The sequence below is a fragment of the Bos indicus genome, chromosome 28, assembly GCF_029378745.1.
Source record: "Bos indicus isolate NIAB-ARS_2022 breed Sahiwal x Tharparkar chromosome 28, NIAB-ARS_B.indTharparkar_mat_pri_1.0, whole genome shotgun sequence".
In the NCBI taxonomy this organism is placed as follows: Eukaryota; Metazoa; Chordata; class Mammalia; order Artiodactyla; family Bovidae; genus Bos; species Bos indicus.
The window spans coordinates 26,256,806-26,281,734 of record NC_091787.1 but is presented as its reverse complement, the minus strand read 5'-3'; the positions used below and the strand labels follow the sequence as shown (position 1 = coordinate 26,281,734).

Here is a 24,929-nt window from a genome sequence, read left to right as displayed (position 1 = left end):
GGGCTTTCCTCTTGGGCACCCAATGGCTTTCAGGGAGAAAGGCTGTGCCCTCGAGTGTGAATTTCCGAAGATTTGCAGGCCATCCTGGCCAGCACTCCCTTCTCCCTGGGCACACGTGCACCCACCGCACACCGCAAGCAGCATGACAGCCATGGGGGCGGGGGTGGGAATGGCGGGGGGACCAGGAGAGGCCGGGATGGAGGGAGCACACACTCAGAGACACAGTGTCCTACCCTCTGCCCCCTCTTTCCCGGCAAACCTGGGGGCCCCGGCTTCCCTGTTGCTCCTGGGTCTCCCTTTGGGGTAAGAAGAAAAAGTCACCGATAAGAGGATGCGGTAGGAGTGGTGAGGGGCATGGGGGGCAGTAATCATAGACGAGTGTTTCCAGAATATCTGCCCCCTAAGACGCACCTCTTAAAAAAAGATTGTCCTCGTCAGAAAGTTTGAAAATGCTGCAGAAGTTCCTTTGGTTTTGTTTAGTCGCTCAGTCCTGTCCGACTCTTTGCGACCGCATGGACCGCTGCATGCCAGACTACCCTATCCTTCACTATCTCTTGGAATTTGCTCAAATTCATGTCCATTGAGTCAGTGATGCTATCTAATCAGCTCATTCTCTGCAGCCCCCAAAAGGGTTTCCCAATGTATATTTAGCACAGTAAAGGCTCTGAGAAGGCCTGCAGGAAAGAAGCTTTTGTAACAGTTTCAAACTCCATTATTTCTCAAATGTCTTTGGCCATGGAAACTTTTCTCACGTTACACCTCTTATTGGACTGGATGAGAGACAGAGCCCTGCAGGTGTAGGGGACCATGTCGCTGCCCGCTGCAGCTGGTGGGAATGTAAACCAGACTGTTGCCGGGGCCAGGATCCAGGCAGGGGGACGCGAGGCATCTGCAGCGCATTCCTGACCAGCAAGCCCCTCTGTGGTGGGCTCTCCTCTGCTCAGTCAGGTCCCCAGCTCTGGACCAGCCTCGGGGGACACGGAGCAAAACAACAGCAGCCCCTCCCACCTCCACCCCACGCCTGATGCTCCGGGCTGCCCGGAACATTTCCTCTGTATCAGTACCTTGGCTCCTGGGATCCCAGGTTCACCCTGTGTGAGAGAAAAGAAGACTCTGGTAAAGAATGTGAGAGAGCCAGATGAGTGAGGCCAGGAGCAGAGAAGTGAAGCCATTTGGGGGCAGAAGTGTCTGGTCAGCTCAGGGCTTTCCTCTGCCTCGGACTTGGGCCCCTCCTGGACTGTTCCTTATTCTTCCCCGAGGTGAGACGATGGCAGGTGAGAGGCAGGCAGCCCAGGAGGAGGGAGAGGAAGGAAGGGGCATTTGCTATGGATGCCGTATCCCTGTAAATGTCCTGGAGGAGATCCACATTATTTCTGCTTCGGGAGTGTTCCTGCCCACTGGCTGAATTCTGGAGAGTAAAGCAAAGCACTAGACTCCTTTCACATTGGCAGGCTGGTGGGACCTTCAGCTGAGAATGGTAAACCTTTGCCAGTCACTTGCGTGGCTTACTTAAACATCTGTTGTTCAAGCTGAGCATCTGGCATACATATTGCTTCAAGGGCAACGGTTCTGAATTCTGTCTGCTCCTGCCTTGGTCCAATGGCCACCCACTGAGCCCCTGAAACCCCAACTCTGTCCTCTCTCCACCCCTCCCATCATGCCCCTCAGGTCTTGAGTTACAAGGTCCATTGACCTTCATCCTGGCCACAGTGGTTCCAGGAGCCCCCTGGCAAGACAAGGAAAGGCATGGGGACGTTCTCACCTGGCAGGGGGAGGGGGGGCGGTGCACAGAAGAAGTGGCCAGACATGAGACGTGGAGACGTTGGGCTGCCGCCCAGGTACACCGGGAAGGGGGTTGCTGAGCTTGGCTCAGACAGAGTGGCCTGAGAAAGACCCTCTATGCTCAGCCAGGCTCCCTGGGCTTCTAGACCCTCCTGGGAGACTCAAAGGGCACCATGGCAGGCAGCCCCTGGCTGGGCTAGATGAGGGGCGTCCCTGGGTGGAACGGGTGGAATACGAAAGGAGGAGGAGATGGAGGAGAAAGGGGGGGAAGAAGAGCCATGGGGAAGTGAACAGCAGCAGGTGGCTGAGTTTACTAAGCTCACTGGCCTCTGAGGCTGCCTGTGGGACTCTCCCTAAGGGAGCCCTCTAGTTCTAAGTCCCAGTGGACTGGGGAGCAGCTGGGAGTGAACCCTACTTCCTTACCAGCTCCAGACCACCAACTTTGAGGTAAATAAGCTGCCAAGCACAGCACTTAGTAAATTTCAAGCGAATGTCATTTTTAGGAGATCCTGATTCCCACATGGGTCTCAGGACTGCAGCCAGAGCTGAGGGTACCTGAGAAGTTCTTTTTATGACCCACTGATGCCCAGGAGGAGGCCTGGGCAGGCTGGGAGGCTGCTGGTGAGTGATGGTTCATGGGCTGAAAAGGAACACCCCTGCCTGAACAACAGGCCAGGCAGCAAGGGGAGAGGATGAGAAGAAATGTGCACCCCATCTCTGTTTTTATGGGAGGACAGGATGCAGGAGGAGGAGGCGGTAGGGGAGGGCACTGCGGCTGGGGAGCTGCTGGGGAGTGGGGGGAGCTGCATACCTTTGTTCCATGTTTGCCCGGCATCCCTGGCATTCCCCGTTCTCCCTGCAGGAAGGAACAAGAGAAACGATGAGAATAGGACCAGACTCAGGGCCCAAGGGCTCGGCCCTGAAGCATGGCCTTCGAGGGTGTCAGCAAGAGGGGTTGCTCCGGAAGCTTGGAATAACCGTTCAAATCATGTCTGCCAGGGATGGCTGCACCCCATCCTCTTTGAGCCAGATCTCTAAATTCTGCAAAAGGCCCAGAAATTTTAGCTTCCAATGCAGGAGCCCTCCCTCACCCCGACCCCACCAGGACCTCTGAGCCACAGGCAGGGGTGGTGAAGCTGGACTCAGAAGCGACTGCAACAGACAAGATTGCATCCCAGGCACTAAATTCTGGAAAATCCCTCTTGTAGGAAAGAGCAGAGAAAGGCTCAGCCATCTATTGCGTTTGTGTCTGGCACTGAGTGAAGCCGTCACATCTATCCTCTGTTCAATCTCTAGGAGTCCCCTCCAGTCAGTGTGGGAATGGATGTTATTCCTGTCCCACAGGTGAGCTCTGGAAGGCCAGGTATGATAGTCAAGGTCATGCAGAGCAGAAATTTGAACACAGGTCTTTTGTCTGCCAAAGCCCAGGTAGCCATTTCTCTCAGCCAACCCCAAGCATCAGATGCTTTTATTGCTTGGCAACCCCAAGAATCCGTTGCTTCCATTAAACACCTTCTGCAGGCCAAAGCCCTCTATTCTGGAGGGCCCTCAGGTCTGTGCCCCATAGGGGTGAGGGGTCAGTGCTCAGTCCAGGGCTGTCTTCAACCACTGGCACCGGAGAAAAAGGCTGAGCCCGGCTGGCCTGTGACCACAGTTCTGCTCTATGGCCAGCAGAGGGCGCCACAGGACTTCGTCAGAATTCTGGTAACTGCCGCTACAGCGCATAAGCTGAAGTCCCCAGTTTCCATTCCAAACAACTCAACTGGATTGACTCAGCCCAGAGGGACACCAGACAGAGTTCCCTGGGGTGGTGGTGGGTACAGGTGGGAGGTCAGCTTGCGCAGCCCTGGCTACTCAGACATCTCCCGTTTGAACCCCGTTCTTTCTCTTCCCATCTTTCTGTCAGCTTTCCTCCCGTGCTTCTGCCTTCTTGCCACCTCCAGTGAGAGAGCTGAGCTGGGGTGTCTGTGTGACCTCGGATAGGTTACTTTCTCTCTCTGGCTTCAGGATCCTGCAAAATGAGGACTAGACACCTCCTACTCACTCCTGCTCTGGGTGTGTTGGCAGCCCCAGAGCAAGGTTCCGTGGGGGAAGGGATGTTAGCTGTGGGTAAAACTGTGGTTCTACAGGGGGCTCAGGGGGTCTCCTCCTGCCCCAGAGCACAGCCTGGGGTGCCTCAGCAGGGGAGGAGGCTGGGGTCTGCCCACGCTCCATCTCTGGGTTTCTGTCCCCAGTCTCCACACAGGCTGTGCAGATCAAAACCTGGAGTGAGGGTGTCTGATGTCATTGGGGTTGTCTTCAGACCCTGAAGGTTTGTCTGTGAAGATACAACCGCACTCTCCAGGGAAATCTGGGCCCCTCAGAGGAGGCAGTCTCCTCGTTAGGATGGCTGACCTTTTGCCCCTCCCCTCCCTCTGGGTCAAGTCTCTTAATTCTGCAAGTGACCCAGACTCCCTTGATCCCCATCTCAGGGCCTCCCTCACCCCCGCCCCTATGCTGGGCAGGAAGCCAGGGTGCCCCTGGCTGACCCCACCCCGCGGGCTCATTCCACTCTCATCAGTCTCCTTCTCCAGGGTTTGTCTCCGGGGGCTCACCCCAGCCTGACCTCTGAACCAGGGTCTGGACTCAGCTTGCACCAGAAAACACTGATTCTGGACGATGGGAGAGGTGAGAGCGGGCTGAGAGTCATTATCAAGGACTCCAGGGTGGCTGTGAGCAAGGGCATCCGTCTGCAGGGTGATGGGGGGTGTGGAGTGGTGAGTGTTTCCGGGGCCATTGTTAAAGGGAGGACAGTGACACGTGTGTGTTCGCAGAGCTTTTCCTCTTGGCGTGTCTTTGTAAGAGCACACCTAGAGGCTCCTTCGTTCCCATTTTCCTACATGAAAGTTTTTTGTTTGTTTAAAAGGTTTAAGTTTGGAATTGTGCTGAATTTAGATCCACTAACTCACTAACATCTCAGCTGGGGAGAGAGCTCTCATAGTTTGCCAAAACCCGAGGGCCCCAATTTATCTCCTGCACTTCTTGTCCTCCGAGCAGGGATCCTGGAGGCTCCCCCAGGCAGGCTGGGGAAGTGGGTGCTCCAAGCATTACAAAGGGTCTTGCCCCAGATACCCGGAGCAAGGGTGGTGGCTGATGCTGTGGAGCCAGGCCTGCGAAAGGCTGGCTCTTCTAACCTTGGTTCCCAGAATCAAGGATGCTGGATGGCTGGCCTGCAAGGGGTGGATTCCGGTCTTGGTGGCTAAGAAAGTGCTGGGTGAGCTCACGTGGGTAGACAGGGGGCTGCCCTGAATGACCCTGAAGGCCGTCCCAGCCCCCACTTTTAGGACGCCACTGACTCCTGCTGCCCCTGCCTGGAATGCCTGCCAAGCATCAATAGGTTCTGTATTCTGGTTCTGTTTCCAGGTGGAAGGACCCATCCTTTGCCCAGATGATGGGATGGAAGCAAGCTCCTTGGAGCACAAACCAGTCGTGTTCTGCTCTCTTAATTGGTGATTTACTGTTTGTTGAACAAACAGGGCAGGGACTTGGCAAAGGAGGCAAGAGGTGGGGGGCTTCCAGGTCAGTTCCCCAGCCGAGCAAAGGTCAGGCCAGAGAAGCAGGGGGAGATGAACGGACCTCCCTAACGTGAGGCTCCTGCTGCGGGTTGCGGTCGGGGGGCGAGGGGGGGGAGGGCCTGGGCCGGAGCAGCTCCACACAGATGCTTTGTTCTCTGCAGGGGAGAAGTGTGGGGAGCGGAGGACTGGGGGGAGGCCAGCAGGTGACTCAGGCCTTAAGTCTGGACCAGGGCCCTTTCCTGGGCTGGAAAAGCCGGGTGAGGAGAACTAATGTCCTTCTCTCCCCTGAAGAGTTCCCAGGGCTCCCTTCCGGGAGAAGGGCAGCTCAGCTCCCTCTTCTCGCCGCCGCCGGAGCCAGCTCCAGACTGGAGAGGCCTGGGGCCACAGAAACGCCAGGTCGTCCGGTAATTAGGGCCGGCAGGAAGTGATCCAGGGAATTACCGGGGTCAGGCGCCCCATCGAAGGCCAGGGCTTTGGAAGGGCGGCTGGGTTGTAATCTCGATTTGAGATCGGTTGATTTTGTAGTTAGTTCCAAAAAGAAAAGTCAGCTCTAATTAATCTGGGGACTTGGGAGTGCAGGAGAAACAGGGGGCAGAGAGCACAGGCTGGGTTCTGGAGGCAGGCGGAGCAGGAGGGCTGTCAGCCCCCACGAGGCCTCAGATGTGGGGCCCATGTCTCAGCTCCCTGATCTGCTTTAACTGAAATGGCCTGGATGCCCCCCCAGGAATTCCTGGCTTTGAAAGCAAGTGCTGTCCCCCGTCTGCCTCTACAGCTTCCATCTGCAGGGCATGCTCTGCTGCACGTCAGCATGGCATGGAGCCTAGGGTTGCCCAGGTCCTCTGGGAGTCAGGGGATGCAGGGAAGTTTTAGGTTTCTCCGCTGGGGTGCACAGCTCAGACGGCCTTCTCCTGGCTTTATTGGAGGTCGCAGGACCAGGTCAGCTCCCTGGGGACGCATTCGGGTAGAATCAGTGCCAATGGGCAAAGCACTCCCCTTCTTTGGTTCTTTGAATAAAATACACCAAGTACCCCCAAGTTCTCTGCTTTAGATGTTCACAGAGAGACTGGGAGACTTGGAGGAGGGCCTGAATCCAGCCACAACCTTCTCACAAGAAGGAAAACAGACCAGCTCCCTCCTTCTTTCCTTCTAGTGGAGGAGATGGGAGTAGGCAGTGGTGGTGTGATATTGGAAATTATAGGTCCCCTGGGCTCATAAAACCCAGGTAGTAAAGTCATCCAGAACAAGACTTTGGGGCCAGAAAGACCTGGCTTCACTGCTTTGTAGCTGTGGCTCTAGGGGGATTCACCTCTGTGAACCTCGGTTTGCTCATCTGTAAATTGGGGATAAGAATAAAACCTACCTGAAAGGGCGGTTATGAGGATCTGATGAGATGATGCAAGCAAAGTGCCCCTATACAGCCTGGCACGAAAAGGCCCAGAAAGGTAGATATAATAATTCTAGTTATCATTCTTCAGATATGATATGTCCACCCACGTGATGCTTTGCTCTGACTGGCAGGTCAGAATGATTCTGCCTTTTTGTAGAAGGACTGAGGTAGGGTGAGCAGATGGGCTGGGTGGGTGCCCTTCTGCTCCTCATACCCTCAATCCAGCGCCCTAGCCAGCCGACCACAGGGCCCATCAGATCTCCTTCCCTGGGAGTCCCTCTTTCCCTGGAGCCCCACAGCCTCCAGGAGGTGCAACCTCAGTTATAAGCTGACTAAACACGAGGTTCTCACATCCTGCCTGCACTGGTCTGAAGACACACAGCCCGGAGCCAGCAGGATGGGAATGTGTGCTCGGCTCTGGTCCTTCATGCAAACCCCAAGGCTTAACACCCAGACCGCCACATGTGTCAAAGGCACCCCGCTACTGCCAAGATGGACGGGCCAGTTCTGACGTGCTTGGAGATAAGCTCTCACCAGGTTCTGTGATCCATACACAGTCTGACAATACTCACCAATCCTCTTGAAAGAGAGCCAAGGTTGCGATGCTTTAAACACACATTTTGTGTCTTGCAACACATTGAAAGTAGATTGGTGCCATAAATTTGGATCAAATAGGTACCACATGGGCGCACAATGCTCACAGTGTCTAGGCCATGGGGCTGGGTGCGAGTGGGGCTGCGGCAGCACACGGCCCGCTGGCTACACCGGGCTGCGATCTCCGGGAGCCGGTGGAGATGCTGCCCTGCCAGCCTTGGCCGGCCTTTGAGAGGATGCCAGGCTGGGACCAGCTGCTGGGCGGGTGGTGGTGCTAGTGGTGGTGGATGGAACTGATCAACAGCAAACTTCACAGGACCAGAAGCGCCTCTGCTGAGAGTTAAATTCCCTTACTGAAAGGCCTCCCCGCGTATGTGTCAAGTCGCCAGGACAGAGTAATGGAAGCAGACGTGGGGGGTCCGTTGTTACCCTGTGGGGCCCCCTCACACCCTGAACACACGGGGCGTCCCGTGGCCTCTGTCCCAGTTCCATGTCCCCATTGGGTGGCACAGGGTGCTGGGTGGGAGCAAACTCTCGTCTTCCCAGCATCTGTGACCAAGCTGCCCTTCGTGTGGGTCCCTCCTTCTAGGCCTCTTTCTAGGCAGAGAGCAGAGAGGGGAAGAGAGAAAAGAGATTTGGTGGACAAAAGAAAAGAGCCAGAGGGTTACCCCTCCACACCCCAGAGAAACCACAGGGGAGGGTGGTCTGCACAGTTGGCTTAGCCTGGGGTGACACCGCCCCTCCCCCGAGCAGACATTTCCTTCTGCACTAGGGCAAGAAGACTGGCTCCTGGGCTCAGACTCATGAGACCTAGATTCCAATCCCAGCATGATTATCACTAGCTGTGCAATGTTGGGGCTTCCCTGGTAGCTCAGACAGTAAAGAATCTGCCTGCAATGCAGGAGACCTGGGTTCAATCCCTGGGTCGGGAAGATCCCCCTGGAGAAGGGAATGGCAACCCACTCTAGTATTCTTGCCTGGAGCATTCCATGGACAGTGGAGCCTGGCAGACTACAGTCCACGGGGCCGCAAAGAGTCGGACACGACTGAGTGACGAACACTTGACTTGTGCAACGCTGGGCAGAGTATTGACCTCTCTGAGCTTCTCATCTCTTGACAGTGGGGATAACGCATCAAATTACTGGGCCAAGGTGAGATGAGATGAGTGAGAGACAGAGCGAAAGGACTTTGGCTGAACCAGCGACGTGAAGTAACTGCTGCCCTTGTCCTTGGGCAAGATTCTTCATCCAAGAATTGAAAAATGGGATGAAACACTTTAAGGAGAAAAGTAATATCTCATGAAAAAAGGACTCTTCATCTAAGAATTCTGATGGGAAGAATACTTCTGCCTGGGTATGGTGATCACTGGGGCTCAGGCAGTGGGAACAGGAACTCGTAGCCTCCTGAGTATCGCCTGACCTTGAGGAATGACCCCCCAAGCTCTTGGGGGTGGGCTCTGCTGCTGGCCATTGGTCGCCAGTGCACACCCTCTGGCCTCTGTTAGACTAGGAGGCTGTGGCTTCAGTGATGACAGGACAAGGGTCCCAGCAGAGTGAGGGCCAACACAGAGACGAGAGTTCTAGGGCCACCTGGTGGCTCCGGAGCGCCTACTGAGAAGTCTCAAGGACAGGCTGGGAGAAAAGGAGGTGGCAGGAGCCTTCCAGAAACGCAGAGAAGCCGGCAGCCTCATAGCTCCCACTGGATTCCATGAGAAGAGGCTGTTGTGAAAGGGAAGGGGCAGGTCAACAGAGAAAGAAAGCGTGGGGAACATGAACTGAGCGTGAAGGAGAAGGGCCTTCTCGGAACCCCAGGAGACCTAAGAGCAGTAATGCTTCTGACAAGCCCTGGATGTGGATGCAGAAAGGCCTGGACAGAGACTCGAGGGGTCTGACTCATAAAGCCAGGGTGGGGTGGGAGGCTGCTCCTCTCTAGCGGGGATGGAGCCAGCTCTGTTCTTAGGAAGCTGCTGCTTCCCTGAGCAGGAAGGGATTTCAATCCAGTCTCCCATCGGATATAGAAGCTTCTCTTAACACATGACAGACCCATAGTTTTCCAGCCTCTCCTTAAATGCTTCTGGTGACAGGAAGCTCCCTCCTTCTCAAGGTACCCATCAGCACTTGCTTTATCCTTAGTCAGGCAAAAGAAGTGCATCTGTGCTTTCTCCAGCAGCCCTGAGCCTCCTCTAGCAGCCCCAAGCCTTCTCTCTCCAGAGCAGGCTTCCCCAGGATCAGAGGCTGCCCCTCTGTCAGTAGGACCACGCTAATTTCCTCTGCAAATTCCACACAGTCAGGGCTGAAAGATTCCTCCCACAAACTTCATACAGAATGGCCACAATCATGGAAACAGGCCTTGTACCATCATGACACCCTAGCCCCAAGTTGACGCCTCTCTATCCTCAGGGCAACAGACTGCCCCCGCCAACCTCCTTTCTGAATGAACCAGATTTCCAGTTGGCAGGGGAATGCAGATGCCTGCCATGGTAGGGATGCCAGCCGTGAGCATCCCCATGACCCCAGGGGGAACTGCTGCCCTAAAGTTTCTTCACAGCTTGAGAGAGCTGGTCTGGCTGCTAATGGGAAAGCCGACCCTGTGCTGCAGCGGGAGGCAGTAAATTTTGTGAGTCTGCATGAGGGGATGGAAGCAACCTCGGGGGCTGTAATTTCCACTTCCTGACACAGTACAAACTTCGCAGTTCATGCAGAACTAATGAAAGATCTCTCGGGTCTTGCAATGTCACCCACCAAACACCCATAAAACAATGCAGTGAAGGCCCCTGTCGGATTACAGAGCTACAGAGCCTGTGGAATGTGCTTCTCCAGAGCTGATTCCTCCCTTTCCAGAATCCTCCCCTTCCTCGTCCTGCCTTTCTCTCCTGTCTCTTTTCTTCCCCTGGAAGGCGCCAAAGCCTCCCAGCTGGGGCCTGGAGGGTGGGATGGACTCCTTATGATGCATGGCATCATGGGAAGGGCCGTGACCTGGACTTGAATTCCTGCTTTGCCACTTAGGTTGTACCTCAGTTTCCTCATCTGTTAAATAGGAGAAGAAGAGTACCAGCCTCCCAGGATTAGATATAATGCAGGTCCCATTGAAGGCCAGCCTGGCACACAGGAGACATTCAGTAAGTGGTGTATAGTGTTAAAATTATTTTTACATTATTAAAGCTATTGTGATGACCATCTCTGGGCCTTGGCTCAATTGTTTCCCTGTCTAAAATGCCATTTCCCTTGAAATCTGCTGCTTGAAGGAGCACAGTGGTAGATTAAAGATGGTCACAAAGGCTTTGCCACCCTCCCACAATAAGAATAAGGGGCTGAGTCCTCCTGCCCCACTGACTTGAATGCTGAGTTACTTGCTTTGACCAACAGGACCTCAGAAAATGTGATGCAAGAGATGCTTTTTGAAAAGCACTTGTGCACTAGGACTCGCCTGTTTTGAAGGCTGACCTGGGCCTGCCGTGCTGTGAGGAAATCCATCCGCCCTACACTAGGGGCTGGGAGGCCACGTGGAGGAGAACAGAGGAGCCCAGGCCGCAGCTAGCGCCAGCCCCAGGCGTGTGGACGAGGCTGTCTTGGCCCCCCGGCCTCTCCAGCCATCATCCCATGTGACTGCATGAGTGAGCCCCGAGGAGACAGCTGGCCAAGCCACAGAATCCTGGGAAAGAATTGTTTTAAGACAGTAAGTTTGGGATGGTTCGTTACACGGCAATAGATAACTGATACACTTACCCATTCACCAGGATTGAACTCAGAGGCTGTCCTCTCTCAGACGACTTCCCGAGATCCTCCCAACCTAGAATGAATTTCCCTGAACCCCCTACCCCAATACTGACACGGTGCTTTGGGATGGTAGTGGTTAGTGCAATTGCCTTCACTAGGGTTATTTGCATAGGAACCCTGTCTCTTTGGCCTGTGAGTGGCCAGACAGCAGAGTTGGGACCATCCATATCCCCTACCATACCCAGAAGCTCTGCCTGGTCTCCACTTACTAGGCTCTCAGGGGGCAGGTGAGAACCTGGTCTGCCTCTGTGCGGACACGGCCAGTTGGGTTGGCAGGGGACACATTCCTGGCCTGAGGCCCAGCAGGGCCACTGACTTGCCCAAGGCCCTTCCTTCTCTGAGCCTCCTGCTTCCTCAGTGGAGACACAAACCCCCTGATCATTTAAATTCGAGAGTTTTGAGGCCCCTGCTGATGTGTGTGCAAAAGCATGTATGGACCAAGTCCAGACCCTGTGTACACTGTGGTGAAGCCCTACATGGATTGTCACCTGGTGGAGAGCCGGTCCTCCTTTCCCCTCCTTCTTACCTTCCGGCCGTGGTAGCCCTGGATCCCTGGGTCTCCCTGAGGGGAACCAAGATAAGGCCATTAGAGGGGTTTTCTTGCTTCACCCCCCTCCTCCTCGTTACCATCCCTCTTCTTTCCAATGACTCCAAAACCTCTGACCTCCACCTCCAGCCAACCTTGGAACAATAGCAGGGACTGTTTGACTTTTCAGAACCAGTCCTTGTCTTTGCAGAGGCTGAGGGAGGAGGGAAGGGTCGACTCGGCAGGGGCACAGGACCCCTGAGGGTCAGTTCTGGTTCTACCACGGGCTCCCTGTGGCACCTGGACAAGTCATGTCCCCCAGGACTTCAGCTTCTGCATTTGTGAAATGACTGGCTGGATCAGTGCTTTGCAACTTCTCTTTCCTAAAGCCACAGGGATTCCAGCTTCAAAGGGAGACTCGACACTGTGGGCTTCCAGATAAGGTTTCGAAAGGAACTGGATGGCCCCGAAGGTCCTTTCCAGTTCTGGCCCCTTAGGAGCCACTGTTTTACTGGGATGTTGTGACAATGTCCTGGGACCTGAGTTCCCAACTCGGACCATGATCTGTTTGGAGAGCAGGGCCGCATCTTCCATACCAGCCACAGCACTTTCTTGGCCTGAGCCCACGAAAGTGCAATCCTTGTGGAATCCGATCAATTCCCTTTCAGCCCCTTACTCAGTACCTGTCAGCGCGCCACCCCTACCCACCAGGGCACTTTCCCACCCACTCGATGCATCACCCAGAAGGACCCTCACCTTTGGTCCAGGAGGCCCAGGTAAGCCCTGCAGAAGCAAGAAGAAAGGTGAGTGGAGATGGATTCCACTGGCAAATGGTGAGGGCTAAACACACTTAGATGGTGCAGTTGGTAAAGAATCTGTCTGCCAGTGCAGGAGATGTAAGAGACTCGGGTTTGATCCCTGGGTCGGGAAGATCCCCTGGAGTAGGAAATGGCAACCATTCAAGTATTCTTGCCTGGGAAATCCCATGGACTGAGGAATCTGGCAGCTATAGTCCATGGGGTTGCAAAGAGTCGGGCACGACTGAGCAGGGATGCACACAAACACGTTTACAGTGGAGGTTGTAACGGGTTCTGGATGCGCTGGAGAACAGATCAAGAGGGTCCTCAAAGGGCATCTGAAACCTGCTCAGGGCACATGGGGACAACAGGCTCATGTCCCTCTGTGGAGCCACATGGGCGCCTCGGGCATCTCTGCTGTGCTGGCCCGCTGTAAAATAGGTCAATGGCATCATGCGAAATTGATAGTGTGTTTGGTCCAGGTCCCCACCCACCCACCTCCTAACTAGAGCCGCTCCCTGGAAAGCTGACCTTGCCCAGCAGAGCTTGGGTTTTGCCTCTGGCCCTGCCAGCTTGCAGGGGAGCCCTCTGTCTCCATTCCCCACCCCGGGGGGCTGTGACCACAGGAGCCAGCTGGGGGAAGTGGTGCAAGCCCTGCAGGAGCCCAAGGGAGAGGAAAGGGAAGGCAGGCTCCAGCGTGGTCCCGGGCGTGGGTCTGCCTGGCAAACACTGGCTGGAGAAAACCATGATGCCTGAGTCTGGCCTATTTCAATTGGTTTCAAAACACGCATTCTTGTTTTTTTTTTCTTTATAAACAACCTAACAAAGAAAACAGCCTGGCTTGGGTTCAGTGATCAGGAGCCCAGTGTGTATGGGTGAGGGCCGTCAGGAAAGAAGTGGATTTTGAGCACTTTTTAAAATTTTGGTTTATTTTCTTGGCTTGGTTTGTTTGGTTCAGTTCTCTAAATTCCACTTCCTTTTAGGTTTTCTGCTTTTCCTTCCATCAATCCATGAAAGTGAGACTAACTTCCCTCCCCAGGGTTCTGGGGAGAAATCATGGGAATATTTAAAATCCGTTACGGGGATCAAGCTGAGCAGGAGAGCTGGCTCTCCCAGAAAGGTAGGTTTTCACACTGCCATGCTGCCTTCTGGTCAAGCTGGCTGCTTGACCCAGCCTAGGGGGACTCTACATGGAACCTTAGCCTTGGAAGCCGGGGTAGCCGAGGGCCCAGGTATGAAGCCAAGTGACCTGGAATGTGGTCATACTCATTGTGGGCTACTTGACAGGGGCACCCCTGACCCAGTAATTCCACTTTTGGGAATCTATTGCAATGAAAGCATCGGAGATATGCACACACATTTATGTTTAAGGATGTATATTACAGAAGGCAATGGCACCCCACTCCAGTACTCTTGCCTGGAGAATCGCATGGATGGAGGAGCCTGGTAGGCTGCAGTCCATGGGGTCGCGAAGAGTTGGACGTAACTGAGCGACTTCATTTTCACTTTTCACTTTCATGCATTGGAGAAGGAAATGGCAACCCACTCCAGTGTTCTTGCCTGGAGAATCCCAGGGACAGCAGAGCCCGGTGGGCTGCCATCTATGGGGTCGCACAGAGTCGGACACGACTGAAACGACTTAGTAGCAGTAGCAGCATTACAGAAGGGAACCCATTAACTACATTGTAAAGAGACCCAGCAGTCCTAAAATCTGTATCATGGGAGACTCCTGATGTAAGAAAGGGCATGGTGTATGAGATTAAGTGAAAAGAGTAACAGGATACCAAGTGTTAAGTTATTCAAAACGTCACCGACCTGAAAAACATTTATGTGCCGAGAAGTCTAAGGAGAAAAATGGAAAGGACTCTCCCCAGCGTTAATGATGGGGAAGCCTGGATATGGGAAAGCAGACAGTTTAAAACTTTTTCTTCGTCTATGTTCCAAATTTTTCACAATGGATATATGATGCTTTTGTCATAAGAAAGAAAAACACTTAAACAAAAAAAGCCACGTGGAAAAAACATTATCAAACAGACTGTGTCCCTCTGCCTCTAATAACTGCTGACGTTGGTCTTAGCTCTGGGTAGAGATGCATTTTCTCTAAAGAAGAAGTCCAGGGTTTTCTGAGTTACTCTGCCTTGGTGCTTTCTTGCATGAAATAGGGCTGAGAAAGAGTTGGGGCTTGGCTAGAGCTTGCAAGCAGATGACCCGGTGGACACTGGGACTGACCTATTGCCTGAGTGTGGTCTTGCCCAGAGGGGTGTCTGTTGGCTTCCCTGGGCCCCTCCTGGCAGTGGTCCAATCCCCAGGCTCGAGGCAGGGTCCTTTTGCCTGACCGGGTGTGTAACTTGGTTGGAAGGTGGCCTGGGAGTGGGAAATCCACACACACCAGCAAAGGCGTGTCTGTTAGGCCATCAGATGCCCCCTTGCTATCTCCTTTAGGACAGTTTGTCCCAGCTCGAGTTTTCCTAAGCCCAGGGGGCAGGGGACATCCATCAGAGTGGTCCCGGGAACTTTCTCTCCAAGCTCCTCTCTCCTGAGGCTGGGAGAGACAGGCCTGCTCAGGGTTTCCCCCCTGGGAGGCAGTGGCTGAAGTGGAACACATGGTCCCATTACGTGTTTTCAGAACCAGAGAGCAACTGGTGAGCGTGACGGGATGGGCAGCTCCCACAGGGACGGGGCCAGCCACGTCCCGCAGCCTTGCCAATGTGCTTCTGCCCTTTCAGCGGGGGCCCAGAGTCCCATCGGTTACCCAGTTCCCAAACTTCCAGAGAATTCAGGGGGTGAATCTTGAAGGAGAGGAGCTGGTGGGAAGCAGGAGGGGTACTTACTGGTGGCCCCATGGGCCCTGGCAGTCCTGGGTGCCCCAGAGGTCCACTCGGTCCGGGAGGGCCTGGTGGCCCTGGTGGGCCTTGGATGCCAGCCTGGCCCTGTTCACCCTGAGGTTGGTGGAAACAAGTGTCAGAGAGAGAGCCCTGGGCTGCGGAACCGTCCCGCCCCAGTGCCATGCACCCGGTGAGGCCCTGCCGTGGACTCTGGGGGAGGCGGCGTGGTGTGAGGTGACGGTGTGGTGGTGGTGACGCATGCAGAGGCCGGTGGCGGTGAGCAGGTGGACAAGACATTAGGCCTCCAGAGGAGAGGCTTCCAGAGAGGATTTGCTGCGTGGGCTGTTGGTCCCCAGGGCAGAGCCCCGCTGCGGTGGCAGAGGCGGAGGAGCGGGTGAGTGCCCCCCGGTCCAGCCAAAGTCCTGTTCCCAGGTTGGTCGGATGACCAGGGTCCAGCCGAGGTGGCCGGCAGCCTCGGCCTGCCTCGACGCCTCCCTGCGTGTGACGAGCCCACCATCTCTGCGCCCTGGCCTCCCAGCCGTCAGATGAGAACAGCCTTTCCTTGTTTCCTGTCACATTTTGCCGTCTTTGATTATCTGGCCCAGAGGATCAACTGAGTCCTTAGGTCAGAGGCCACAGAATTTTGCTTAGCTCACCAAACAATTGGGCAAGAGATTTTATGTAAAAAAAAAAAAAAATATATATATATATGGCTTGGTAGCTTCTGCTGAAAAAAATGGAGCCTGGGCCAGCTAGACCCACATTCCTCGGGGGCCGCCATCAGCTGGGCTCTCCGGGTCCCTCAGGCCCCACCCGTCCAAACCATTCTGTGTGCAGCCTGCTTTATCACTTGTGTGATCTGTGCCTGACCTCAGAGGACAGTTGAGTTTGCAGCCCTTTGTCTGGTTGAGTTTTGAAGGTGTAAAGTGCTTCGTGCCTTTCTGGAGTCGCTATTACTATTCTTTTTCCTTATCCTGAAGCCTTTGTCACCCCACCCCACGCAGGTGCCCAGGGTGGACCCAGAGCCCAGGGAGGCAGGGGTGGGATCGTGAGGAGGAGGAGACAGCCTGGTCCACGTGACCCAGCTCTCAGGGCTGGCGGCCAGCCCGTGTCATCCGCAATCTGTGCAGACCAGTGTCGTTAGGTTGCTTTCTCCACGACCTCTCCGGGGAGGTTCTGGGTTCAGCTCTTGCTGAGGGGTCCAGCCCTGCAGACAGATTCGAGTAGAAGAGTCTGGCAGGTGTGAGTGCTCCAGGCTGGGATGCAGGAGACCCAGGTGGCCAGACTGCAGGCCAGCCCGCCCTTCTCAGTGTGATCTCAGTAATCCTTTATGACACTGTACATAGAAAAGGGGCCTGATGATGCTTGCTGCAAACCCCATATTATAAATAGGAGTGCATGACCTCAGAATGGGAACTCAGATTTTAGCAGCATCTGCTTGAACCATCTCTCCAATGGGATATCCTAGGACAGAGGTCACCAGCAATGCCACTTTTGGCCTGAGCTACATCCTGCCACACCCTCTAAGAATCCACTTAAGGGCTCGGAGAGTCCATGGTGGAGAAGGCAGCTGCAGAGATGGGTCACAAGTCCCATTTTACAGAAGAGAAAATGGAGGCTCAGAGAAGTTGAGCACCCTGACTAAGGTCACACGGACAATTTGGGGGGAACTGGAATCAAAACCCAGAACTCTAGACTTTTCTATTCATTCCAAATAAGCCCCCAGCAAGAATTGCTTACCATCCAAATTTCTGCACTTTGGCAATGACCTTCAATGCCATCTGCTAAACACATCATTTTTTTCAACTAATGTTAAACCCAATGTTTAAACATCTTACAGAGCCTGTGAAATCAATATTGGTTTATTGATTGGAAATGGACAAGCCTTTTTGTGTCCCACGGTGGCTGACAGAATAAAAACCTTATTCTCAAGGCAGAATCTGCAGCAGGAAAGACAGGGGTCCCTATTCTCTCTCTACTTCAGAAATCAGGTCAGGGCAGCACAGAAAGCTCTGGTGTATCCTCCTCCTGCTCTTGAAAAGGGAGGCAGTAGCATGCCTTGGCCCCGCTCAGTTTCTTCTGTAAGGTGGAGATGAGGATGCCAGTTCCACTCCTGGTGGCCCGTGTGGGATTACATGGGATAATCCGTGTAGAATTCTCACAACAGAGCTTGGAGCCCAGCAAGGGCTCAACACACAGCAGTCAGTGCAACTAGGGCCAGGAGGTGGGTGAGGGGGGCCGAGGCAAATGGCCACTCTGAGAGCAGGGACTCAGCTCTCCTGAAATGGAGTCTGACATGGGTAGGGGTGGCTGAGAGTGGGGTGGGCCTGGTGCTTCTCTGAGCTGCCAGTGAGCCCCCTGAATAACCAGGCGTTGGGTAAGCGCTCAGAGCACATGGAGGCTCTCGAGGATCTGGCTGGTGTAATGGGATACGGAGGCTTGGGTAGCACACGTGTCATGTGTCCCTCTGTATTTTTAGCCATTAATTGGAGTGATTTTTCAGCCTTGTTCAATCAGATACCTGAACATTCAGGCCCCTGGGCTCCGGAGTCAGGCCAGATGGTGGCTCCAGGCCCTGCTGTCAGGCTTTCAGAGAGCATCTCAGAGCCCTGCCACTTCCAGCACTCCTGCGACCTTGGGGGTTACCTCTGACCCCCAGTGTGAGCAAGGCTAGGGGTGCGGGTGGCAGCCATGGAATTCCTGGCCTGGCATCAAGCTGCAATGCCTTTGCCTAGATCCCTGGGTCTGTGGTCTCTTGCTCTTTGTTCTTTGTGATCTGGTCCTATCCCAGCCTCCTTGGCTTAGTAAGGCAGGACGAAGGAAGCAGTTGCTCACAATGATTACACCTGTTGGTTGTGGGCTACATTTCCTCTGCAAATTCCCTTGCTTCTCAAACTCAGGTTACAAGTGATCAGATGCTAAGCAATCTGCATTTCTAAATATAAAGGGTGTAGGTCCAACTGAGAGAGCCCTGGGTGTGGGGTCTGAAGACTCGACTGCCAGTTCCCACTCTCTCTTGCTGTTTGTGCCACCTTGGGTACAAATTCACCTCTCTGAGCCTCAATTTAACTTCAGCGCTTAAACTGCCAGGAAGTATTTCCAGTGCTCTGCATACACAATAACCCTATACAGTAGGAACCATCATTATTCTCATTTTACAGATGAGAAAACGGAGGCACAGAAAGGTGAAGTAATTCGCCCCAAATTGCATAACTAGTAAGAGTCGGAGAATGTGGGTGCTCTGCAGTTTACTGGCTGTGTGACCTCAGGCAACTTACTTAACATCTCTGAGCCTGATTTGCTCATCTGTGAAACAAGGATGATCATGCCTAACTCATACAACCATTGTGAGAATGTAAACGAAAGCAGGCTGGAAAACGCATGGCCTGGTGCCTGGCACACAGTGGCGGCTGCTTTGCTGGCTGTTGTGAGCAGTGACAGTGAGACAGTGGTTGAAGCTGCTGGGCCTGGGTGTTGTGCATTTCCACGTGTATGGCATTTGTAGGTCCGTCTTTGTCTAATTTAATGCAATGGGAGTGCAGTGAGATTCTGCTTTTGCCAACAGCCCCGGTGGCTCAGATGGTAAAGAATCTGCCTGTAATGCAGGAGACCCAGGTTTGATCCCTGGGTCAGGAAGATCCCCTGGAGAAGGGAATGGCCACCCACTCCAGTATTCTTGCCTGGGAAATCCCATGGGCGGAGGAGCCTGGTGGGCTACAGTCCATAGGGTCGCAAAGAGTCAGACATGACTGAGTGACTTTCACTGTCACAGCCCCAGCTGGTTCGTCAGGGCCCAGAGACTTGCCAGCCCCTGGGAAGCCCCGTGTGGTCTGGCCAAGGGAGGTGTCTACCTGGAAGGTCCGCCTTTTAATGACTGGGGGTGGAGCCAGCCGCACTGAATTGAGGAGAGGCAGCAGCTGAGGAGAAAGATGAGTTGGAAGGCCAGAGGGCAGAGGCCAAAGATCGCAGGTGTTCAGGAGGGTCAAAAGTCCACCAGGAAGGCAGGGTGGCCGAGGGGGAGGGAGGAAAGGAAGAGAGAAGAGAGATTAGCGGGTGTGAGGCACTGGAGGGAGGGCATGGACGGGCCGCTCGAGGCTTGTGGGTGCAGTGCTGAGCTTGCTCTTGGAAGGCACCCCATCCGTGGAAGGAGGCAAGCCCTCGGGGCGTTGGCAGCAGCACTCCCCAGTAGGGAGGGGCCTCCCCAGCCAGGCCTGCCCTCCATAGCCAAGCCGGGCCACAGAGGCCTCCGGACACACGGCCCAACGTTGCACTGCCAGGCCCACGGTCCCTGGTCGTGGACAGAGGCTGCAGGGCTGAGGGGAACAGACTCTGAGGCTCTGATTTGGGAGCCACAGGATCAGCCTAAATTGGTACTTGAAGCCAGGCTGGTGGGCAGCCACCCCTGGGTTCTTTTTTCAGCTGGACGAGAAGGGCTGGTGTCAGCAAATCTGGGGAAGATGGTCAAGGGCAGAGCCGAGCCCGGATCCTGGGGGCTGAGCAGGAGGGTGTGACCAGTGTGGGCACCAGCTAAGTGTTACTGAGGTCTCACCCAGGGGCTTGGAACATCGAGGCTGGACAAAGACGTCTCTGGCATGTTCAAGCACTTTTTTGTGGGGGTGGGGCGGGGAGAGGCAATCATGTTAGCTAACGCAATTTTCATTTCTGGAAATTCTGTCTGTTTCCAGCCTCTCTATCCAGTGGAGTTGAGCACCCACAGCTTTAGGAAGAGGTTAGAACCCATGTGAAAACAGAGGGCATATAATCCACCTCTTGTTTCTGAAAGCATTGTAGCTCGCACAAGGTGGCTGGGAGGAGCATTAGGAAGCAAGGACTGCTTGGGCTGAGGATGCACCCAGCCAGGGACCCGGGAGCCCAGTCACGGCCTTTCTGGGTCACTGCCACCTTGGTGGGTAGCTGCTTCGCAAGGAGCCCCAGCCTTCTCACTGGGGCCTGGGGATGTGCAATATTGGGCTCTGTGTCCATGGAGCCTGTCACCAGAGGGGCCCAGAGACCTTCCAGAACCTACAAACCTTCAGAATAATTATCTGGTTGGAGCGCAGAGCTGCTAGAGAGCCACTTAGGTGCTCCTGGGGTGGGGTTAAGGGTAGGGGGTTGAGGGGAGACAGGGCAACAGGAAGAGTGAGTGCCAGGCTCAGATACCAGCTCCCAGTCCCAGGGCATCCCAGACACCCCCTGTCCACCCGGCCTACCCCTCTCTCCCTGGGGATGCTGCAGGCTGGCACAGAGGCTCAGACCACCTCGATCATGTATCTCATAGGTTGGGAGGCCTGCCACCCCGCTCAGGCCTGCAGACCCCTCAGAAAGGCAACAGCCCCCCTACCCGAGAAACACCCTGCTTTCCTACCCACTTCCAGATGAATGGAAGGTGCCAGCTGCCTTGCCCTGCCCATCAGCTGGATCCCCAACTCCACTCTCACCCAGCCTGACTTGTTACACCCTGGCGCAGTCATAACCCTGGGTTTCTCTGCAGCCTGTGGCCAAGGTGTGCTGGGGCCTGCCATCCCTGCTGGCTCCCTCTTCCTGGGTTGGGCTCAAGGGCAGAGTCCCTCCCTTCTCCCTGCCCCACGCTCAGAGCTAAGGACACACTGTCAAAGCGGCTGCAGTTGTGTTGTCTTTGCTGCTGGGGGATGCTGTCTTTCTTTCGGGTAACATAACAATCCTGTGAGCCCATCGTTTCAAATAAACACAGCTGACCTTCTATTATTGTATCGGGATCAGGCTGGCCGGAACACCAGGGCCCCTGACTCCCTGGAGCACATGCCGCCGCCAAGCTGGCTCTGTCTGCACTGCCGCCGGCCTGCCTGAGCCCCCTACTCAGCCTTGGCCTCATCCCTACCCCAGCCGCTCACATTCAAGGCTGCACCCTGCCCCCAGCCTCTCTCTGGCCTGGGAACCAGAGGTCAGCACCTAGCAAGGCCCTCCTGGGGCCTTTTGGAGCCAGGTTGGTTGACTCAGAGTCTGACTAGTCTTTCTCTCCACTCCCTCAAGCCCCCTGCCTGGCAGGGGTGGATAGCCAGGGTGGCCACACTGTGTGTGTTGGGGGGCACAAGGCTGCCCGCGACAGGGGGATGGACACCTAAAGATGCCTGTCATGCCGGTCCCCGCTGCCCGGGGCTGAGAGTGGCGAGGGCAATCCACAAAATGAGGGGTGTCCCAGCTCACTGGGGCTCTTGCACCTTCATTCCCCCCCGCCTCTCCTCAGCGCCCCCCACAAGAGTGGCTCTCAACGTTAGTTAGTGCACACATCTGAGGGCCCTCAACAGGACTTCAGCAGGCTTTGGGCTCCGTATCCTGGCATGCAGCAAGGGAACGGAGGAACTGGATTGGGGGTGGGGAAGACCAGGACACTAGCCTGAGAGCCCCACCGCACTTGGAGCGGCTGCCTTGACTCTTAGGCAAAACAAAGACTTCACTCTTGCACTGACAGTCAGCTTCCAACTATCTCCCAGCATGCAGGTCTGGGTCATCTGAAGCAATGACTAACCCAAAAGTCCCTGTGATTTGGCCAGGGCAGGCAGACAGCCGGGCAGCCGGCCAGACAGACAGACACACAGAAACGCCGGGTAGGGAGCCAGACCCAGACTCACACAAGTTGCACAGCCTTATGTTGAAGGCCACTTGCAGAGGAGCGCACAGCCAGGCACTTGGAACTCCAGATACACGCATGCTGGGGGCTCCCAGCCCCAGCCAGTGCGGGGGTAGATACACAGAGACACATAGCTCTGCACAAACACACACACGCTGATCACCAGGCACAACCCTGGGGCCGGCCAGACGCACTGCCCCCATCATGGTGCTGCTCTGTCTGCTGAGTGCAGAGGATCTGTGTGCGCCCGGCCCCAAGCACTGTAGGGAAGAGGAGGCTAAGCTGGGGGCTGTGACCCAGGGATGGATCAGTTTTCGGGGTTCACTTACCCGGTGTGGGTACTCGCCACACTGACCCTGGGGAAGAGAGGGAAGGAGAGGAGGTGTTAGACACTTGTTGGGAGGTGGACCCTGGGGGGCAACCTCAGGACCCAGGGACACACCACACACACCACACACACATTCCCTCCCTCATGCCTGCTTGGCAGCGGGGAAGAAACCCCCAGGGCCTGCCTTCATGTGGCCCCAAGGAGCCAAGGGCAGGACTCTGCCACCATACATCGTGTGCCATGACGGTGGAGTCAGGGGTTGTGCTCCATGCCTGGCTGGGAGTATCTTCCGGAAAGGTCCATCCTCTGGGTGGGCCCTAAACAGGAGTCCCTGGATGGGAATAGCAGACACCGAGGCAAGGGCAACAGAGCCCTCAGACATGCCTTCTTTGAGCTGGGGTGCCAGGTCCCTGCACCATTCATTTGGGAGCAAGCCCAGCAGAGCCCCCATCAGAAATTCAAGGAGACAGAGCACATAGAAGGCTGGGAAGAGGGCCAAGCCAGGAGTTTACAAAACGGACCCCCTGAAATCCTAGAGGCTCATGGGAGGTGGTCAGAAATACTATGCAGGTGGCAGGTGGGATGTGTAGAGAAAGAGGCTGAGAAGGGCCAGGCTCCAGGCTGTCCCCTTCCCTCAAGAAAAGACCCCCACCCAGGGCAGCCTCCCTTCTCTCTCATACACTGAGTGCCACAGAGGGTTCCCTGCTTCTGTTGATAAAAACTGAAGTTTGAAAATAACCCTTTCAACCTGTTGGAAGACTGCTTCTTGAGATGAAAATTCTAGAAAACCCCCATCGGCTTACCTTTTCTCCCTTTTGTCCTTGAGGTCCCTACAAAGAGATGGAAATGAGAGAGTCAGAAACCGAGGCTCAGGACTCAGGGCCCAAAGCCTCTCTGCTGGAAAGCCCTGGGGTGAGATACCAACCAGCTGTCCCCAGGGACCCACCAGACCCTTAGGGACAGAAACACGCACAGGTGAGTGGAACAAAGAAGACGGGTGGAATCAGTCATGCGGGCCTGCATGGGGTTGCGCAAGAAACTTTTTGAAAGGCCTGAGTCCCAAAGGCCGGGCTTAGCCACCCATGTCTAGTCTTCCTGGGCCCGAGACAGTCCAGCTGTTGTGGCCCAGCTTCTTCATCCACCCGCAGACATGACTAGGTGTGCCCTGCTCCCCGCACTTGACTACGATGAAGAACAGGTGTCATCTTTCACTTATCCCTGCACCTGCCAGCATCTTGTGGGCTGGCCACAGAGGAGGCTGCGTGGGCGTGCGGGACAGGGCTCTGCTACTGCCAGACGCCCTGCACTCTCAGGCTATCTCCTCTCAGAACCGAAAGCACATTCTAACTCCTATCCTCCGCAGCCTCAGCATCAAACCCACTGAGCCAGAAGGGCTTCTGGGGACATGGGGGCTGGGGCAGTGTTCCAGACATCAGGAACTTTGGAGGAAATTTTGGCCAAAGAGAAGCAGCAGGAATTTCATCTCTGTGTTCTGGATTCCTTGGAGGAATGTAAGGGCCTCAGAGCTCCCCTCCAAGGGGTCTGGTCAAAAGCTCGCAAGGCTGAGAAATGAGCCTGGGTTCAGGATGGACCCCAGTTCTCTGAGGAGAATGCAGCGTCCGGCTGGCTCTCTTAGGGGCCTGACCTGAGGCCAGGGCTGAGGAGGCCTCACGCTTGGCTGGTGTGGAGCGGAGAGGGAGAGCGAAGGCGCCCCTTGTTTTGAAGACTCCCTCGGGGGCAGGCTTTGGGACATGCTGAGCTCACGCCCACGCTGGCCTGAGAGGAAGGCGCTGGCATCGCTCCTTCTCCGGGATGAGGTGATGGAGACGAGGCCCTGTGGCTCAGTGAGCGGTGGCAGCACTGGGACTGTGGAGGTCCAGCTGCGTCCACCCTGCTGCGTGCTCTGAACTGAGTTGGAACCCCGGGGGGCAGGGCTTCCGAACGTGGCTGGAGTCACAGGCAGTGCCCCAGCCCCTGGGGCTCTGAGGTCCCTTCCAGCCACCATCCTAGGGCCTGTGAGGGCCTGTCTGCCAGGCGTCTCTGTAGGGCTTGGAGACCTCAGGATGGGGGACAGATCCATCTGGGTGGATGAAAGGCCTCCTTTTGTCCCTGACTTGCTAACTGGGCCAATTACCAAACTGAGAGGTTCCCAGGAGGTTGTGGGAACGGACAAGTGGTCTTTGGGACAAACCATTGGCATCCCAGCCCATGCGGTTGACCAGGTGTTTAGTATCAAGTTCAACAGACTATGATGCATCTGGAAGGGGACTGAACTGAGGGGACCAGGCCACCTTCCCTGGGGACAGAGAGAGGAGTATGATGAGAGAGGGAGGTCCAGGGACCCAGCAAAATAACCCGAAGGTTTGGGACTGCAGACACATGGAGGATTGAGTCTGGACATCCCAAATGGTGGCCCATGGGACAATCACGGTCCCCGGGGATATTCTGCTGAACCCACACACTTTTATTTCAATTAACTGCCAATACCAAAGAGCATGGAGAGTACGACAAAAATCTGAGTTTCGAGTTTCTTTTAAGTATTTCAAGGTCGAGCAACACCTGGCACCAACGAGCTCTTGAGGCTGCCCCCTTAGGACGGGTCGGGGTCAGGGCAGTGTGCCGCTGGCGGTGTTTCCTCTGGGCCAGGCACTGTTTGAAACGCTTGATGCGAATTAACTCCTCGCACCTTACAACAGCCCTGTGAGTGGTGGGACAAGACGTGAATTCAGAGTCCTGGTTCTCCTTTACACCAC

At 55.2% G+C, this 24,929-nt stretch overlaps 1 protein-coding gene across 8 annotated transcripts in view; it reads right to left on the bottom strand.

Moving 5' to 3' along the window:
• The window catches only part of LOC109553917 (collagen alpha-1(XIII) chain), an 83,266-nt gene that overhangs the window by 39,836 nt on the left and 18,501 nt on the right, over positions 1-24,929 (bottom strand). For 6 of the 8 annotated variants that reach the window (XM_070782193.1, XM_070782195.1, XM_019954223.2 and 3 more), the window contains 8 exons: positions 22,980-23,006; positions 22,178-22,204; positions 19,093-19,158; positions 15,248-15,355; positions 12,376-12,402; positions 11,620-11,655; positions 2,594-2,638; positions 1,065-1,091 (listed from right to left, as the gene is read on the bottom strand). In XM_070782193.1, coding sequence (XP_070638294.1) covers positions 1,065-1,091; positions 2,594-2,638; positions 11,620-11,655; positions 12,376-12,402; positions 15,248-15,355; positions 19,093-19,158; positions 22,178-22,204; positions 22,980-23,006 — 363 coding nt within the window. Of the gene's footprint in view, positions 1-1,064; positions 1,092-2,593; positions 2,639-11,619; positions 11,656-12,375; positions 12,403-15,247; positions 15,356-19,092; positions 19,159-20,271; positions 20,329-22,177; positions 22,205-22,979; positions 23,007-24,929 lie in introns of all 8 variants that reach the window. The other 2 variants (XM_070782192.1, XM_019954230.2) reach the window with 2 other exon arrangements.